The sequence below is a fragment of the Dendrobates tinctorius genome, unplaced genomic scaffold, assembly GCF_039654945.1.
Source record: "Dendrobates tinctorius isolate UK_male_01 unplaced genomic scaffold, ASM3965494v1 ptg000618l, whole genome shotgun sequence".
Taxonomy (NCBI): Eukaryota; Metazoa; Chordata; class Amphibia; order Anura; family Dendrobatidae; genus Dendrobates; species Dendrobates tinctorius.
Window position 1 is genome coordinate 105535 of NW_027362273.1, and position 20102 is coordinate 125636.

General features: G+C 46.5%; 1 protein-coding gene across 1 annotated transcript in view; it reads left to right on the forward strand.

Moving 5' to 3' along the window:
• LOC141078994 (uncharacterized) overlaps positions 1-2643 on the forward strand; it is a 43660-nt gene extending 41017 nt beyond the window's left edge. The window contains exon 10 of the mRNA XM_073565259.1: positions 2203-2643. Coding sequence (XP_073421360.1) covers positions 2203-2318 — 116 coding nt within the window. The 3' untranslated portion in view covers positions 2319-2643. The remainder of the gene's footprint in view (positions 1-2202) is intronic.
• The last annotated feature ends 17459 nt before the right edge of the window (positions 2644-20102 follow it).

Genomic DNA, 20102 nt, shown 5'->3' on the forward strand with positions numbered 1-20102 from the left:
ATGGGTATATCGGCACGGGACTATGGGATGGAGGATATGTGTGATGGGTATATGGGCACTGGACTATGGGATGGAGGATATGTATGATGGGTATATGGGCACGGGACTATGGGATGGAGGATATGTATGATGGGTATATGGGCACGGGACTATGGGATGGAGGATGTATGATGGGTATATGGGCACTGGACTATGGGATGGAGGATATGTATGATGGGTATATGGGCACGGGACTATGGGATGGAGGATATGTATGATGGGTATATCGGCACGGGACTATGGGATGGAGGATATGTGTGATGGGTATATGGGCACTGGACTATGGGATGGAGGATATGTATGATGGATATATGGGCACTGGACTATGGGATGGAGGATATGTATGATGGGTATATGGGCACGGGACTATGGGATGGAGGATATGTATGATGGGTATATGGGCACTGGACTATGGGATGGAGGATATGTATGATGGGTATATGGGCACTGGACTATGGGATGGAGGATGTATGATGGGTATATGGGCACTGGACTATGGGATGGAGGATATGTATGATGGGTATATGGGCACTGGACTATGGGATGGAGGATGTGTGATGGGTATATGGGCACTGGACTATGGGATGGAGGATGTGTGATGGGTATATGGGCACGAGACTATGGGATGGCGGATATGTATGATGGGTATATGGGCATGGGACTATGGGATGGAGGATATGTATGATGGGTATATGGGCACGGGACTATGGGATGGAGGATATGTATGATGGGTATATGGGCACTCGACTATGGGATGGAGGATGTATGGTGGGTATATGGGCACGGAACTATGGGATCGTGGATATGTATGATGGGTATATGGGCACGGGACTATGGGATGGAGGATGTATGATGGGTATATGGGCACGGGACTATGGGATGGAGGATGTATGATGGGTATATGGGCACGGGACTATGGGATGGAGGATGTATGATGGGTATATGGGCACGGGACTATGGGATGGAGGATATGTATGATGGGTATATGGGCACGGGACTATGGGATGGAGGATATGTATGATGGGTATATGGGCATGGGACTATGGGATGGAGGATGTGTATGATGGGTATATGGGCACGGGACTATGGGATGGAGGATAATTATAATTTGTTATAATTAACCACAGTTAGTTACTATGCCCGGGCAGCGCCGGACTCTTCAGCTAGTCCTTCATATATTTCACACTGTAAGGTAACGGCACCACCTGCTGGCCGTTTAATGCATAGATTTAATTTGCAATGTATTGTGGGATTGTTCCTGTTACATCATAGTCTTGTTTATGACACTGTGAGGGGAACAGCAGCCATTATTCCTCTACATGTCTTAGGAGAAACTACGCCATTCGTTTTCTTCATGCTTGTTAAACAGCGTGCTCTAAGCATAGTTGGTAAGCACTATCTAGGTGTTATAATCCTGTGTTTATATCGTTTGTTGTATTAAATAGGTAATCATCAGCTTTGTATTACCTCATGGTACCTATGTATTACCTCATGTTACTGTGTATTACCTCATGTTACTGTGTATTACCTCATATCAATGTGTATTACCTCATATCACTGTGTATTACCTCATGTTACTGTGTATTACCTCATGGTACCTATGTATTACCTCATATCACTGTATTACCTCATGTTACTGTGTATTACCTCATGTTACTGTGTATTACCTCACGGTACCTATGTATTACCTCATGTTACTGTGTATTACCTCATGTTACTGTGTATTACCTCATATCACTGTGTATTACCCCATATCACTGTGTATTACCTCATATCACTGTGTATTACCTCACGTTACTGTGTATTACCTCACGGTACCTATGTATTACCTCACGGTACCTATGTATTACCTCACGGTACCTATGTATTACCTCACGGTACCTATGTATTGCAGACTATCTATATTTTATGCTCTGTGCAGTTATATATTCTGACTGGCTCCTGTTATTGCACGCTATAGTTTCACCCTTTCCTGTCACATCTGCAATCCATAAAAGAAGGTTACACTTGCAGCCTCTTTTCTTAAAGAAGACGGGGGGTTTAGCTGCATGTCTCACCCTGCTGACATGTATGAGAACAGTGTATCTCTCTCGCCTCAGTCCTGTGATGATGATTTGCTCTCTGTTGCTGACTTTTCTTGGTATGATTTTCTTCTCTCCGCAGCGTACCAGCTCATCACTGTGATCATAGCGGCAGCCGGTGGAGGACTTCTTCTCGTTCTGACCATTACGCTGGCGGTGACTTGTTGCAGGTCTGTGCTCCTTCCTGAACTCCAGTAAATCTGCAGAGCATTGTGTCTGCAGATTGTTGCACCCTGATCATTTACCCCTTGCAGACAATTCCCGGCTGTGTACACGATGTTCACTAGAGGCTCGGCACACACGGAACCGGTGGCCCCTTCACACACTGCACTGTATTTACATCCTAATCTTCCCTCTTTCATGGTGAACACGGGGGCAGCAGAAATGGGCGAAGGCATCATCCAATCATCCAGTGCCAATCAGCCGACTACAGGCAATGATCACAAGTGATCCTAATGGAGGAAACCCCCACAGATCACCATCAGAGACCCTCACAGACCCGTCAGACTCCGGGACTCACAGTACTAATGCTACATACAAAATATACACTGTGTATATACTGTATATACATGTGCCGTGTCTCTGGTACACTGTGTATATACTGTATATACATCTGCTGTGTCTCTGGTACTCTGTGTATATACTGTATATACATGTGCCGTGTCTCTGGTACACGGTGTATATACTGTATATACATGTGCGGTGTCTCTGGTACACTGTGTATATACTGTATATACATGTGCGGTGTCTCTGGTACTCTGTGTATATACTGTATATACATGTGCTGTGTCTCTGGTACACTGTGTATATACTGTATATACATGTGCCGTGTCTCTGGTACACTGTGTATATACTGTATATACATGTGCCGTGTCTCTGGTACTCTGTGTATATACTCTATATACATGTGCTGTGTCTCTGGTACTCTGTGTATATACTGTATATACATGTGCCGTGTCTCTGGTACACGGTGTATATACTGTATATACATGTGCCGTGTCTCTGGTACACTGTGTATATACTGTATATACATGTGCCGTGTCTCTGGTACTCTGTGTATATACTCTATATACATGTGCCGTGTCTCTGGTACTCGGTGTATATACTGTATATACATGTGCCGTGTCTCTGGTACACTGTGTATATACTGTATATACATGTGCCGTGTCTCTGGTACTCTGTGTATATACTCTATATACATGTGCCGTGTCTCTGGTACTCGGTGTATATACTGTATATACATGTGCCGTGTCTCTGGTACTCTGTGTATATACTCTATATACATGTGCCGTGTCTCTGGTACTCTGTGTATATACTGTATATACATGTGCTGTGTCTCTGGTACACGGTGTATATACTGTATATACATGTGCTGTGTCTCTGGTACTGTGACGAACAGCCCACCGCCGTTCGTCCACTTACGGGCGACACTAACGGGGGTCCCGCTGCCACCAAAACGCGACGGACAGCGGACCCTGTGTCACCACTATGTCACAGTCCCACCACTGACACGGGTGTATCAGCGGACGGAGGGGCGTGACACAATGCCGGCACACGGCTATCACAGGCGCAGTGGGGCTTATCTTAGTTATCCCAACACTGGCACCATGTGACCAAAAATATCCAGCAAGCTAATCTCGCTCTACAATTTGCCGCAGGGGGAGTTTAATTTGGATGCCCCACCACTGCTATCAATCTTCCAAGTACTGCGGGGATTTATGTATATCCCACTTTCCCAGTTCCACTTTGGAACTCACAGCTCTCCGGCGCCCCCCTTACCCTCAGGTCAGTCAGGGAACTGCACCTAGGATAATTGGTCGCCGGACGGGCTGCCTGTTGTGAACCGGCAATTAGGCTTCTGCAGTAAGGGAATTATCAATGCTGTGGCTGCAGACCCTTATTCAGCAATATAAGACCCTTCTGTACTGCCAGCAAGCCGTAATAGCCGTACACAACGCGCTGCCACCAGTCACGGTTACTTAATTCACAGTGTTAAATTAAGAGGGTCCGTGGCAAACCCCTTGAATTAGTAGCGATTATCTATCAAAGGCGTATAGTTCGATTCTTAGAGCATGGAGACAGATCTAAATAATTATTTCATTTATTTTCCGAAAGAGGACAGTGATTACAGATAAAAGTTGCTATAAAATTGAGACATAAAATATGTACAGTACAGGTATCAAATAAAAGTGGAGAAAACAAAGAGATTACACTCACAGTTCCATATTGTTCCTTAGGCAGACCATGCGGCTTTAAGGGGGGAGGAGCCACACGTCTCCACTCATCTGGAGTTCTTGTCAGCACGGATTCTGCAGCTGTTCTGAGCTGGTTCTGCCAGGGAATGCCTTATAGACTTTCCTATGTGACATCACAGAGAGGTGCATTCTGGGTTGATCCCACCTCTCTTATCCAAGTTATGTTTTGGCTACAAAACTTAGATTAGCTATAACTTTATGGGAGAAGCTGGTATGGACTCATCAGTGGTATCATGTTTCCCAGCGTAATGAGCCCATCAAGAAAACATCAAACATCTATGCGATATGACCGTCCATTTGGGCGCAAATCCTATCTCATGTTCTGGACAGGGTAGAACTTCGAAACATACGCGGTATCGAAGCTGGGACCGCTCAGGTTACAAAAATATGATTTTCATATCTCTGCTTGGTACGGTTTTCGCAGGGCAGGCTCTTATAGTTTTATTCAAACCTCTTTGTTTCAAACAAAGAACCATCCCGCACTTTTTTCTCTCAGCTGTGGAGAGGAAACAAATGGTTGTAACAGCAGGGGGTCTCCTATTACTAGTGCGAACACAGGCTGTAGAGGAGGGGGGTGGCACTGCTCTGTGTGTGTGTGAAGGGAGGAGGGGTGAAGCTGCAGAGCTAGCAGCCTGGATTGTCATATGTGCCGGATCTTTCTGGAAAGTTACAACAGAAAACATCATATTTTGTAGACAAAACCCCATACCTCACAGACATTGTACATCACACCTCCCCCCTTAAGAGGGCGCTAAGGAGGCATTACCTCTCGGTAATCGGCCATGCGCACCTCAGCGGGTTCGCCCCGGCGGGACAACCCATCGGCATTGCCGTTTTCACTGCCCTTCCTGTGTTTTACAGTAAAATCGTACTGTTGAAGGGCAAGGCTCCAGCGGAGCAATCTTCCATTGGTTCCCGACACGGTGTGCAACCAGCTCAGTGGGTTGTGGTCGGTTACCACCGTGAAGGCGCGCCCATACAGGTAGGGCTGCAAACGCTGCAGTGCCCACACCATGGCCAGACACTCCTTCTCGATGGTCGAGTATGCCACTTCCCTCGGCAAAAGTTTCCGGCTCAGGTACAACACGGGGTGCTCTTGGTCCCCCGAGTCGACCTGGCTAAGCACAGCACCGAGGCCAAACTCGCTGGCGTCGGTCTGTACCAGAAACGGGCGACTGCTGTCGACTGCTCTCAACACTGGAGAGTTGCACAGGGCTGCTTTCAAAGCTTGGAAAGCCGCCTCACAGTCATCTGTCCAGTTGACTGTTTGGGGTAGCCTCTGCTTGGTGAGGTCAGTCAAGGGTTTGGCAAGGGCGCTATAGTCCTGTACGAACCGCCTATAGTACCCTGCAGTGCCCAAGAAGGACTTCACCTGTTTCTTGGTCCTGGGGGTGGGCCAGGACACGATTGCGTCCACTTTTTCTGGCTCCGGACTCATGGAACCCCCGCCTACCCGGTGCCCCAGGTAGTGGACCTTGCGCATGCCTATCTGGCACTTCCCCGGCTTGATGGTCAGGCCTGCCTGGTGAAGACGCTTGAGCACCTCCTGGAGGTGCTGAAGGTGTTCCTCCCAGGTGGAACTGAAGACGGCAATATCGTCTAAGTACGCCACGGCGTACTCCTCCAGTCCCCGAAGCAGGTGGTTGACCATCCGCTGGAAAGTGGCAGGGGCATTCTTCATGCCGAAGGGCATGACCGTGGACTCGTACAGTCCAAAGGGGGTGATAAAGGCGGATTTCTCCTGCGCCTCAGGGCTCAGGGGAATCTGCCAGTATCCCCGACTCAAATCCATGATGGATATGTAGTTGGCGTTTGTCAACCGCTCGAGCAGATCCTCGATGCGCGGCATCGGGTGGGCATCAGAGGTTGTGATGGCGTTGAGCCCCCTGTAGTCCACGCAGAACCGGGTGGTTCGATCCTTTTTAGGCACGAGGACTACAGGTGAAGCCCACGCACCTTTTGACCGTCGAATCACTCCCAGCCTTAACATCTCATCGACCTCTCGGCGCATGACTTGTTGCACCGTTTCAGAGATCCGATAAGGTGTTCGCCGTAATGGGGCGTGATTCCCGGTGTCCACCTCATGAACCGCTAACTCCGTCCTCCCAGGACGGTTGGTGAACACGGGCCGGAAGAGTTCCAGGGTGGCCATCAACTGCAACCGCTGGGACACGGTGAGCGAACCACTTATCTCCATGTCCTCAATGGACCCATTGGCCTTGGCCTGGGCCAGCATGTCCAGGAGGGAATCTTCCTCCCCATCCTCTGGCAGATTGCAGACCGGTAGGACGCAAGCTTCACGTTCGTAGTGCGCCTTCAGCATGTTGACGTGAAAGGCCTTGCGCCTACCCCGAGCATGGTCAAGCGTGACCACGTAGGTGACCGGGTTGAGCTGTTGGTGGACGACGTACGGGCCTTCCCAGGCTGCCTGAAGCTTATCCGTTGGTACAGGGACCAGCGCCCACACCTTTTGACCCACCTGGTAGGTCCGCTCCCGGGCGTTCTGGTCGTACCAGTGCTTCTGGTCAGCCTGAGCCTGCGTCATGTTGTCATGCACCAACTGCGTCAAGGTCTGCATCTTGTCACGGAAGCGCATGACATAATCCACGATGGACACTTCTGTGGGGTTTGGCTCATCTTCCCAGGATTCTCTTATCAACCCAAGGGGTCCCCGGACTCGCCTGCCATACAGGAGCTCGAAGGGGGAGAACCCGGTCGAGGCCTGCGGAACTTCTCTGTAAGCGAACAGCAGGTGTGGGAGGTACCGCTCCCAGTCGCGCCCTTGGGTCTCAACCAGTATGCGGAGCATCTGTTTGAGGGTACCGTTGAAACGTTCACACAAACCATTAGTCTGTGGGTGATACGGACTCGATACCAGCTGCGTCACCTGCATTTTCTCACAGAGAGCCTCCATTAGGCGAGACATGAATTGGGGCCCTTGATCGGTAAGCATCTCCCTGGGAAATCCTACTCTTGAAAAGATGGTCACCAGTGCGTCAGCCACCTTATCTGCCCTGGTTGAAGACAGAGCTACTGCCTCTGGGTACCGGGTAGCGTAGTCTACCACGGTGAGAATGTATCGCTTTCCGGAGCTGCTGGGGACGGACAGCGGTCCTACAATGTCCACCGCGATTCTCTGGAAAGGCTCCTCTATCACCGGCAAAGGAATAAGGGGAGCCTTAAGAGCAGGCCCCGCCTTACCCACTTTTTGACAGGTGGCACAGGAGCGGCAGTAGTGTGTTACATCTGTCCCCATCTTGGGCCAATAGAAGTGTTGAGACAGCCGTGCCTTTGTTTTGCTGATCCCCAAGTGTCCAGCGAGTGGAATCTCATGGGCAATCCGCAACAACTCAGTTCTGAACTGATAGGGGACGACCAGCTGTCTTTCCCTCAACCACTCCTTTTTAGGATCTCCGGGTACTGTCTCCCGGTACAACCTTCCTCGTTCCCAGAACACCCTCTCCTTATCAGACTTGGAGGTGGGCGTCTCGGCGAGACCTCTCAATTTCTCCAGGCTGGCATCTGAGTGCAGAGCAGCCTGGAACTCCATGCTGGAGGCTGCCAGAAGTGACGTCAGGGTCCCCTCTTTACTGGGACCCTCTGGAACCGGCTCTGGGTTCACCTCTGGTTCAGTCTCTCCTGTAACAGCAGAGGGTCCAGAAGACAGTGCGTTACCTGCGATCTGGGCACTCTGACTGCGTGTGACAGCTGCTATGTATGCTGTCTCCCTGGGGATTTCTGCAGACCCACCAGCTGGTGCTGCCCTGGGCTCTACCTCCCCATCCACCCCCAACACTTTAGGAGCAGTGCTACTTATGGGCCAGTTACCTTCCTCGGTGGCACTGGTCAGCTGCATGGCATTACCTTCCTCATGGTCCCCATGCACCTCCCCATCCTCTTGAGCACCGTTGCTTGCTCCTGCCAGGGGTTCCTCAGCCGTCTCACTCCGCAGAGTGACGGGGCTGAGCACTTCGGTACCTGTGGACACATCTACCGCTTCAAAGAAAGGGTTAACGGGTTCAGTCGGCACAGATACATCAACATCCTCATCATCCTTCCTAGGAGAAGAATGGTTATCAGTTTGCTTTGGTACATTCACATCAGCATCAGCATCGTACCTGGGGAAAGAATGGTTGTTAGTTGCATCATTACTCATCAAGGCATTAGCAGGTAACACATTCAGTTTCCCATCATCAACATCATCAGGGTTAACGTTACCCTTATTATCAGTTTGGGGAAGGGTGTCAGGTACATAGTATGCAACCATCCTCCCCAAGTCAGTCCCCAATAAAACATCAGTGGGCAAATTTTCAGACACTCCCACCTCCCTCAACCCGCTCCCGGCACCCCAATCAAGAAAAACTCGTGCCACTGGCAAGGGACAACGGGTGCCTCCAATCCCGGTGACAGTCAGGGTTTTCCCCTCAACAAACTCTTCAGGGGCCGCCAGTCCAGGACGGATGAGGGTTCGTTCAGCCCCGGTGTCCTTGAGGCCTGTAGCAAGACGGGCCCCCACCTGAACAGGTTGAACGTTGTCGTCAGCCCTCCCAACCACACCTCCCACCAAAAGAACAGAGGCATTGGGCCCGGGGGCCTTGGCTGGGGGGTTCTTCGGCCTATTCGGACAGGTGTAAAAGAAGTGACCAGGCCGCTGGCAGTGGTGACACAGGCGACTGTCAGTAGCCGGCCTGCTGTTGGCAACAGGGACTGGGCCTCCGGAGGGACGGCTAGCTGGGGCATTGGGGTTGGTTGCTGGCTTACCCCCTTTCCAGCTGGTGGCGACTGGCCTCCGCGTCTCGGGCTTCCGGTTGGCCTCGTGGTTGTCGGCGATCTGCGCCGCTTTGTCCGCGTTCGTTGGTTCGCGGTCCAGGATGAACTGTCGGACCTCAGCTGGGCAGAGATGCAGGAACTGGTCTTTGATCATCAGGTCCCGTAGCTGCTCAAAGGTTTCAACGGACAGTCCATGGATCCACTGGTCAAAGTGGGTCCTGAGTCCTTGCACCACATCACTGTAGCTATCGTGTGGGCCACGTTGGAGGTATCGGAACTTCTTTCGGTATACCTCAGGTGTCAGCCGGTATTTGGCGATCAGCGCCTGCTTTATGGCGTCATAGTCGTCATCGGCTTCTGGCGGAAGAGAAGCAAATGCCTCCAGGGCTTTGCCTTTTAGCCCTGGGGTCAAGTACCTTGCCCATTGGTCTCTAGGCAGCTGGTACTGTCTGCAGGCTTTCTCAAAGGCTCGCAGAAATGTGTCCAAGTCCCCATCCTTTTCCATCACGGGAAAATGCTCTGGCCGGGGTTTAGGAGTCTGGACGCTGCTGGGCTCACTGCTTCGGGCTGTGGGGGCATTCCCACCCCGCTGGAGTACCTCCAGTTCATGGGCCCTCTGCGCCTGGCGCTCGGCTCTCTCAGCCTCCGCTCGGCGCTCAGCTCTCTCAGCCTGGGCTTGACGCTCGGCTTGGGCCTCCTGCCGATATTGCTGGATCAGCCTCACCCGCCCATCACTGTCTTCGGCGGGGAGTGCGTCCAAGGCCATTTGCAGATAGGGGTCCACCCCGTCCTGGTTGAATGTGGGGCCAGCGCTCAGGAGTGGAGCCTCTGCTGCAGCCCCATTGCCACTTGGGCCAACTTCTGCGCTCGCTGGATTCTGGTCGTTGTCCAGCTGCACTAGAGCCGCGATCATTTGAGCTCTGTTTTTGTTCGTGGCGTCAAGGCCTTGGTACGTGCATAACCCAGCAAGAACTTCCTTTGTCTGCCGGTTGTACCAAGGTTCTCCTTTTGCCGCCATGGTTGCCAAATAAAAGATAGAAAAAGAAAAACGAAGAAATGGGAGGGGGATACTTGCAAGTACACACTAATGTCTCAGAACTAGTAACCACTGAGTCTGTTCTCCAAAACCTATGATGCAGGATTCCCGCAGGAACCGTGCAGGTTTTTAGTGAGAGGAATGATTGCTCAAACCAAATCACTAATGCTCTAGGATTATCCCACCGCTCTGCCACCAATATGTGACGAACAGCCCACCGCCGTTCGTCCACTTACGGGCGACACTAACGGGGGTCCCGCTGCCACCAAAACGCGACGGACAGCGGACCCTGTGTCACCACTATGTCACAGTCCCACCACTGACACGGGTGTATCAGCGGACGGAGGGGCGTGACACAATGCCGGCACACGGCTATCACAGGCGCAGTGGGGCTTATCTTAGTTATCCCAACACTGGCACCATGTGACCAAAAATATCCAGCAAGCTAATCTCGCTCTACAATTTGCCGCAGGGGGAGTTTAATTTGGATGCCCCACCACTGCTATCAATCTTCCAAGTACTGCGGGGATTTATGTATATCCCACTTTCCCAGTTCCACTTTGGAACTCACAGCTCTCCGGCGCCCCCCTTACCCTCAGGTCAGTCAGGGAACTGCACCTAGGATAATTGGTCGCCGGACGGGCTGCCTGTTGTGAACCGGCAATTAGGCTTCTGCAGTAAGGGAATTATCAATGCTGTGGCTGCAGACCCTTATTCAGCAATATAAGACCCTTCTGTACTGCCAGCAAGCCGTAATAGCCGTACACAACGCGCTGCCACCAGTCACGGTTACTTAATTCACAGTGTTAAATTAAGAGGGTCCGTGGCAAACCCCTTGAATTAGTAGCGATTATCTATCAAAGGCGTATAGTTCGATTCTTAGAGCATGGAGACAGATCTAAATAATTATTTCATTTATTTTCCGAAAGAGGACAGTGATTACAGATAAAAGTTGCTATAAAATTGAGACATAAAATATGTACAGTACAGGTATCAAATAAAAGTGGAGAAAACAAAGAGATTACACTCACAGTTCCATATTGTTCCTTAGGCAGACCATGCGGCTTTAAGGGGGGAGGAGCCACACGTCTCCACTCATCTGGAGTTCTTGTCAGCACGGATTCTGCAGCTGTTCTGAGCTGGTTCTGCCAGGGAATGCCTTATAGACTTTCCTATGTGACATCACAGAGAGGTGCATTCTGGGTTGATCCCACCTCTCTTATCCAAGTTATGTTTTGGCTACAAAACTTAGATTAGCTATAACTTTATGGGAGAAGCTGGTATGGACTCATCAGTGGTATCATGTTTCCCAGCGTAATGAGCCCATCAAGAAAACATCAAACATCTATGCGATATGACCGTCCATTTGGGCGCAAATCCTATCTCATGTTCTGGACAGGGTAGAACTTCGAAACATACGCGGTATCGAAGCTGGGACCGCTCAGGTTACAAAAATATGATTTTCATATCTCTGCTTGGTACGGTTTTCGCAGGGCAGGCTCTTATAGTTTTATTCAAACCTCTTTGTTTCAAACAAAGAACCATCCCGCACTTTTTTCTCTCAGCTGTGGAGAGGAAACAAATGGTTGTAACAGCAGGGGGTCTCCTATTACTAGTGCGAACACAGGCTGTAGAGGAGGGGGGTGGCACTGCTCTGTGTGTGTGTGAAGGGAGGAGGGGTGAAGCTGCAGAGCTAGCAGCCTGGATTGTCATATGTGCCGGATCTTTCTGGAAAGTTACAACAGAAAACATCATATTTTGTAGACAAAACCCCATACCTCACAGACATTGTACATCACAGGTACTCTGTGTATATACTCTATATACATGTGCTGTGTCTCTGGTACTCTGTGTATATACTGTATATACATGTGCTGTGTCTCTGGTACACGGTGTATATACTGTATATACATGTGCTGTGTCTCTGGTACTCTGTGTATATACTCTATATACATGTGCTGTGTCTCTGGTACTCTGTGTATATACTGTATATACATGTGCCGTGTCTCTGGTACTCTGTGTATATACTGTATATACATGTGCGGTGTCTCTGGTACACTGTGTATATACTGTATATACATGTGCTGTGTCTCTGGTACTCTGTGTATATACTCTATATACATGTGCTGTGTCTCTGGTACTCTGTGTATATACTGTATATACATGTGCTGTGTCTCTGGTACTCTGTGTATATACTGTATATACATGTGCTGTGTCTCTGGTACACGGTGTATATACTGTATATACATGTGCCGTGTCTCTGGTACTCTGTGTATATACTGTATATACATGTGCGGTGTCTCTGGTACACTGTGTATATACTGTATATACATGTGCGGTGTCTCTGGTACACTGTGTATATACTGTATATACATGTGCTGTGTCTCTGGTACACTGTGTATATACTGTATATACATGTGCGGTGTCTCTGGTACACTGTGTATATACTGTATATACATGTGCGGTGTCTCTGGTACACTGTGTATATACTGTATATACATGTGCCGTGTCTCTGGTACACTGTGTATATACTGTATATACATGTGCCGTGTCTCTGGTACACGGTGTATATACTGTATATACATGTGCCGTGTCTCTGGTACACGGTGTATATACTGTATATACATGTGCGGTGTCTCTGGTACACTGTGTATATACTGTATATACATGTGCCGTGTCTCTGGTACACTGTGTATATACTGTATATACATGTGCGGTGTCTCTGGTACTCTGTGTATATACTGTATATACATGTGCGGTGTCTCTGGTACACTGTGTATATACTGTATATACATGTGCCGTGTCTCTGGTACACGGTGTATATACTGTATATACATGTGCCGTGTCTCTGGTACACTGTGTATATACTGTATATACATGTGCGGTGTCTCTGGTACACTGTGTATATACTGTATATACATGTGCGGTGTCTCTGGTACACTGTGTATATACTGTATATACATGTGCGGTGTCTCTGGTACACTGTGTATATACTGTATATACATGTGCGGTGTCTCTGGTACACTGTGTATATACTGTATATACATGTGCGGTGTCTCTGGTACACTGTGTATATACTGTATATACATGTGCGGTGTCTCTGGTACACTGTGTATATACTGTATATACATGTGCGGTGTCTCTGGTACACTGTGTATATACTGTATATACATGTGCGGTGTCTCTGGTACACTGTGTATATACTGTATATACATGTGCGGTGTCTCTGGTACACGGTGTATATACTGTATATACATGTGCGGTGTCTCTGGTACACTGTGTCTATACTGTATATACATGTGCTGTGTCTCTGGTACACGGTGTATATACTGTATATACATGTGCCGTGTCTCTGGTACACGGTGTATATACTGTATATACATGTGCGGTGTCTCTGGTACACTGTGTATATACTGTATACACATGTGCTGTGTCTCTGGTACACGGTGTATATACTGTATATACATGTGCTGTGTCTCTGGTACTCTGTGTATATACTGTATATACATGTGCGGTGTCTCTGGTACACTGTGTATATACTGTATATACATGTGCCGTGTCTCTGGTACTCTGTGTATATACTGTATATACATGTGCCGTGTCTCTGGTACACTGTGTATATACTGTATATACATGTGCCGTGTCTCTGGTACTCTGTGTATATACTGTATATACATGTGCCGTGTCTCTGGTACTCTGTGTATATACTGTATATGCATGTGCCGTGTCTCTGGTACACTGTGTATATACTGTATATACATGTGCCGTGTCTCTGGTACTCTGTGTATATACTGTATATACATGTGCCGTGTCTCTGGTACTCTGTGTATATACTGTATATACATGTGCCGTGTCTCTGGTACACTGTGTATATACTGTATATACATGTGCCGTGTCACTGGTACTCTGTGTATATACTGTATATACATGTGCCGTGTCTCTGGTACACTGTGTATATACTGTATATACATGTGCCGTGTCTCTGGTACACGGTGTATATACTGTATATACATGTGCTGTGTCTCTGGTACACTGTGTATATACTGTATATACATGTGCCGTGTCTCTGGTACTCTGTGTATATACTGTATATACATGTGCCGTGTCTCTGGTACACTGTGTATATACTGTATATACATGTGCCGTGTCTCTGGTACTCTGTGTATATACTGTATATACATGTGCCGTGTCTCTGGTACTCTGTGTATATACTGTATATGCATGTGCCGTGTCTCTGGTACACTGTGTATATACTGTATATACATGTGCCGTGTCTCTGGTACTCTGTGTATATACTGTATATACATGTGCCGTGTCTCTGGTACTCTGTGTATATACTGTATATACATGTGCCGTGTCTCTGGTACACTGTGTATATACTGTATATACATGTGCCGTGTCACTGGTACTCTGTGTATATACTGTATATACATGTGCCGTGTCTCTGGTACACTGTGTATATACTGTATATACATGTGCTGTGTCTCTGGTACACGGTGTATATACTGTATATACATGTGCTGTGTCTCTGGTACACTGTGTATATACTGTATATACATGTGCCGTGTCTCTGGTACACTGTGTATATACTGTATATACATGTGCCGTGTCTCTGGTACTCTGTGTATATACTCTATATACATGTGCCGTGTCTCTGGTACTCGGTGTATATACTGTATATACATGTGCCGTGTCTCTGGTACACTGTGTATATACTGTATATACATGTGCCGTGTCTCTGGTACTCTGTGTATATACTCTATATACATGTGCCGTGTCTCTGGTACTCGGTGTATATACTGTATATACATGTGCCGTGTCTCTGGTACTCTGTGTATATACTCTATATACATGTGCCGTGTCTCTGGTACTCTGTGTATATACTGTATATACATGTGCTGTGTCTCTGGTACACGGTGTATATACTGTATATACATGTGCTGTGTCTCTGGTACTCTGTGTATATACTCTATATACATGTGCTGTGTCTCTGGTACTCTGTGTATATACTGTATATACATGTGCTGTGTCTCTGGTACACGGTGTATATACTGTATATACATGTGCTGTGTCTCTGGTACTCTGTGTATATACTCTATATACATGTGCTGTGTCTCTGGTACTCTGTGTATATACTGTATATACATGTGCCGTGTCTCTGGTACTCTGTGTATATACTGTATATACATGTGCGGTGTCTCTGGTACACTGTGTATATACTGTATATACATGTGCTGTGTCTCTGGTACTCTGTGTATATACTCTATATACATGTGCTGTGTCTCTGGTACTCTGTGTATATACTGTATATACATGTGCTGTGTCTCTGGTACACGGTGTATATACTGTATATACATGTGCCGTGTCTCTGGTACTCTGTGTATATACTGTATATACATGTGCGGTGTCTCTGGTACACTGTGTATATACTGTATATACATGTGCGGTGTCTCTGGTACACTGTGTATATACATGTGCGGTGTCTCTGGTACACTGTGTATATACTGTATATACATGTGCTGTGTCTCTGGTACACTGTGTATATACTGTATATACATGTGCGGTGTCTCTGGTACACTGTGTATATACATGTGCGGTGTCTCTGGTACACTGTGTATATACTGTATATACATGTGCCGTGTCTCTGGTACACTGTGTATATACTGTATATACATGTGCCGTGTCTCTGGTACACTGTGTATATACATGTGCGGTGTCTCTGGTACACTGTGTATATACTGTATATACATGTGCTGTGTCTCTGGTACACTGTGTATATACTGTATATACATGTGCGGTGTCTCTGGTACACTGTGTATATACATGTGCGGTGTCTCTGGTACACTGTGTATATACTGTATATACATGTGCCGTGTCTCTGGTACACTGTGTATATACTGTATATACATGTGCCGTGTCTCTGGTACACGGTGTATATACTGTATATACATGTGCCGTGTCTCTGGTACTCTGTGTATATACTGTATATACATGTGCGGTGTCTCTGGTACACTGTGTATATACTGTATATACATGTGCCGTGTCTCTGGTACACTGTGTATATACTGTATATACATGTGCGGTGTCTCTGGTACTCTGTGTATATACTGTATATACATGTGCGGTGTCTCTGGTACACTGTGTATATACTGTATATACATGTGCCGTGTCTCTGGTACACGGTGTATATACTGTATATACATCTGCCGTGTCTCTGGTACATGGTGTATATACTGTATATACATGTGCCGTGTCTCTGGTACACTGTGTATATACTGTATATACATGTGCCGTGTCTCTGGTACTCTGTGTATATACTGTATATACATGTGCGGTGTCTCTGGTACTCTGTGTATATACTGTATATACATGTGCGGTGTCTCTGGTACACTGTGTATATACTGTATATACATGTGCCGTGTCTCTGGTACACTGTGTATATACTGTATATACATGTGCCGTGTCTCTGGTACATGGTGTATATACTGTATATACATGTGCCGTGTCTCTGGTACACTGTGTATATACTGTATATACATGTGCGGTGTCTCTGGTACACTGTGTATATACTGTATATACATGTGCGGTGTCTCTGGTACACTGTGTATATACTGTATATACATGTGCGGTGTCTCTGGTACACTGTGTATATACTGTATATACATGTGCGGTGTCTCTGGTACACTGTGTATATACTGTATATACATGTGCGGTGTCTCTGGTACACTGTGTATATACTGTATATACATGTGCGGTGTCTCTGGTACACTGTGTATATACTGTATATACATGTGCGGTGTCTCTGGTACACTGTGTATATACTGTATATACATGTGCGGTGTCTCTGGTACACTGTGTATATACTGTATATACATGTGCGGTGTCTCTGGTACACGGTGTATATACTGTATATACATGTGCGGTGTCTCTGGTACACGGTGTATATACTGTATATACATGTGCGGTGTCTCTGGTACACTGTGTCTATACTGTATATACATGTGCCGTGTCTCTGGTACACGGTGTATATACTGTATATACATGTGCGGTGTCTCTGGTACACTGTGTATATACTGTATACACATGTGCTGTGTCTCTGGTACACGGTGTATATACTGTATATACATGTGCTGTGTCTCTGGTACTCTGTGTATATACTGTATATACATGTGCGGTGTCTCTGGTACACTGTGTATATACTGTATATACATGTGCCGTGTCTCTGGTACTCTGTGTATATACTGTATATACATGTGCCGTGTCTCTGGTACACTGTGTATATACTGTATATACATGTGCCGTGTCTCTGGTACTCTGTGTATATACTGTATATACATGTGCCGTGTCTCTGGTACTCTGTGTATATACTGTATATGCATGTGCCGTGTCTCTGGTACTCTGTGTATATACTGTATATACATGTGCCGTGTCTCTGGTACTCTGTGTATATACTGTATATACATGTGCCGTGTCTCTGGTACTCTGTGTATATACTGTATATACATGTGCCGTGTCTCTGGTACACTGTGTATATACTGTATATACATGTGCCGTGTCACTGGTACTCTGTGTATATACTGTATATACATGTGCCGTGTCTCTGGTACACTGTGTATATACTGTATATACATGTGCCGTGTCTCTGGTACACGGTGTATATACTGTATATACATGTGCTGTGTCTCTGGTACACTGTGTATATACTGTATATACATGTGCCGTGTCTCTGGTACTCTGTGTATATACTGTATATACATGTGCCGTGTCTCTGGTACACTGTGTATATACTGTATATACATGTGCCGTGTCTCTGGTACTCTGTGTATATACTGTATATACATGTGCCGTGTCTCTGGTACTCTGTGTATATACTGTATATGCATGTGCCGTGTCTCTGGTACACTGTGTATATACTGTATATGCATGTGCCGTGTCTCTGGTACTCTGTGTATATACTGTATATACATGTGCCGTGTCTCTGGTACTCTGTGTATATACTGTATATACATGTGCCGTGTCTCTGGTACACTGTGTATATACTGTATATACATGTGCCGTGTCACTGGTACTCTGTGTATATACTGTATATACATGTGCCGTGTCTCTGGTACACTGTGTATATACTGTATATACATGTGCTGTGTCTCTGGTACACGGTGTATATACTGTATATACATGTGCTGTGTCTCTGGTACACGGTGTATATACTGTATATACATGTGCCGTGTCTCTGGTACACTGTGTATATACTGTATATACATGTGCCGTGTCACTGGTACTCTGTGTATATACTGTATATACATGTGCCGTGTCTCTGGTACACTGTGTATATACTGTATATACATGTGCCGTGTCTCTGGTACACGGTGTATATACTGTATATACATGTGCCGTGTCTCTGGTACACTGTGTATATACTGTATATACATGTGCCGTGTCTCTGGTACACGGTGTATATACTGTATATACATGTGCCGTGTCTCTGGTACACTGTGTATATACTGTATATACATGTGCCGTGTCTCTGGTACACGGTGTATATACTGTATATACATGTGCCGTGTCTCTGGTACTCTGTGTATATACTGTATATACATGTGCCGTGTCTCTGGTACACTGTGTATATACTGTATATACATGTGCCGTGTCTCTGGTACACTGTGTATATACTGTATATACATGTGCCGTGTCTCTGGTACACGGTGTATATACTGTATATACATGTGCCGTGTCTCTGGTACTCTGTGTATATACTGTATATACATGTGCCGTGTCTCTGGTACACTGTGTATATACTGTATATACATGTGCCGTGTCTCTGGTACTCTGTGTATATACTGTATATACATGTGCCGTGTCTCTGGTACACGGTGTATATACTGTATATACATGTGCTGTGTCTCTGGTACTCTGTGTATATACTGTATATACATGTGCTGTGTCTCTGGTACACTGTGTATATACTGTATATACATGTGCCGTGTCTCTGGTACACTGTGTATATACTGTATATACATGTGCTGTGTCTCTGGTACTCTGTGTATATACTGTATATACATGTGCCGTGTCTCTGGTACTCTGTGTATATACTGTATATACATGTGCCGTGTCTCTGGTACTCTGTGTATATACTGTATATACATGTGCCGTGTCTCTGGTACTCTGTGTATATACTCTATATACATGTGCTGTGTCTCTGGTACTCTGTGTATATACTCTATATACATGTGCTGTGTCTCTGGTACACTGTGTATATACTGTATATACATGTGCTGTGTCTCTGGTACACTGTGTATATACTGTATATACATGTGCTGTGTCTCTGGTACTCTGTGTATATACTGTATATACATCTGCCGTGTCTCTGGTACTCTGTGTATATACTGTATATACATGTGCTGTGTCTCTGGTACACTGTGTATATACTGTATATACATGTGCCGTGTCTCTGGTACACTGTGTATATACTGTATATACATGTGCCGTGTCTCTGGTACACTGTGTATATACTGTATATACATGTGCTGTGTCTCTGGTACACGGTGTATATACTGTATATACATGTGCTGTGTCTCTGGTACACTGTGTATATACTGTATATACATGTGCTGTGTCTCTGGTACACGGTGTATATACTGTATATACATGTGCTGTGTCTCTGGTACTCTGTGTATATACTGTATATACATGTGCTGTGTCTCTGGTACACGGTGTATATACTGTATATACATGTGCTGTGTCTCTGGTACTCTGTGTATATACTGTATATACATGTGCTTTGTCTCTGGTACACTGTGTATATACTGTATATACATGTGCCGTGTCTCTGGTACTCTGTGTATATACTGTATATACATGTGCCGTGTCTCTGGTACTCTGTGTATATACTGTATATACATGTGCTGTGTCTCTGGTACACTG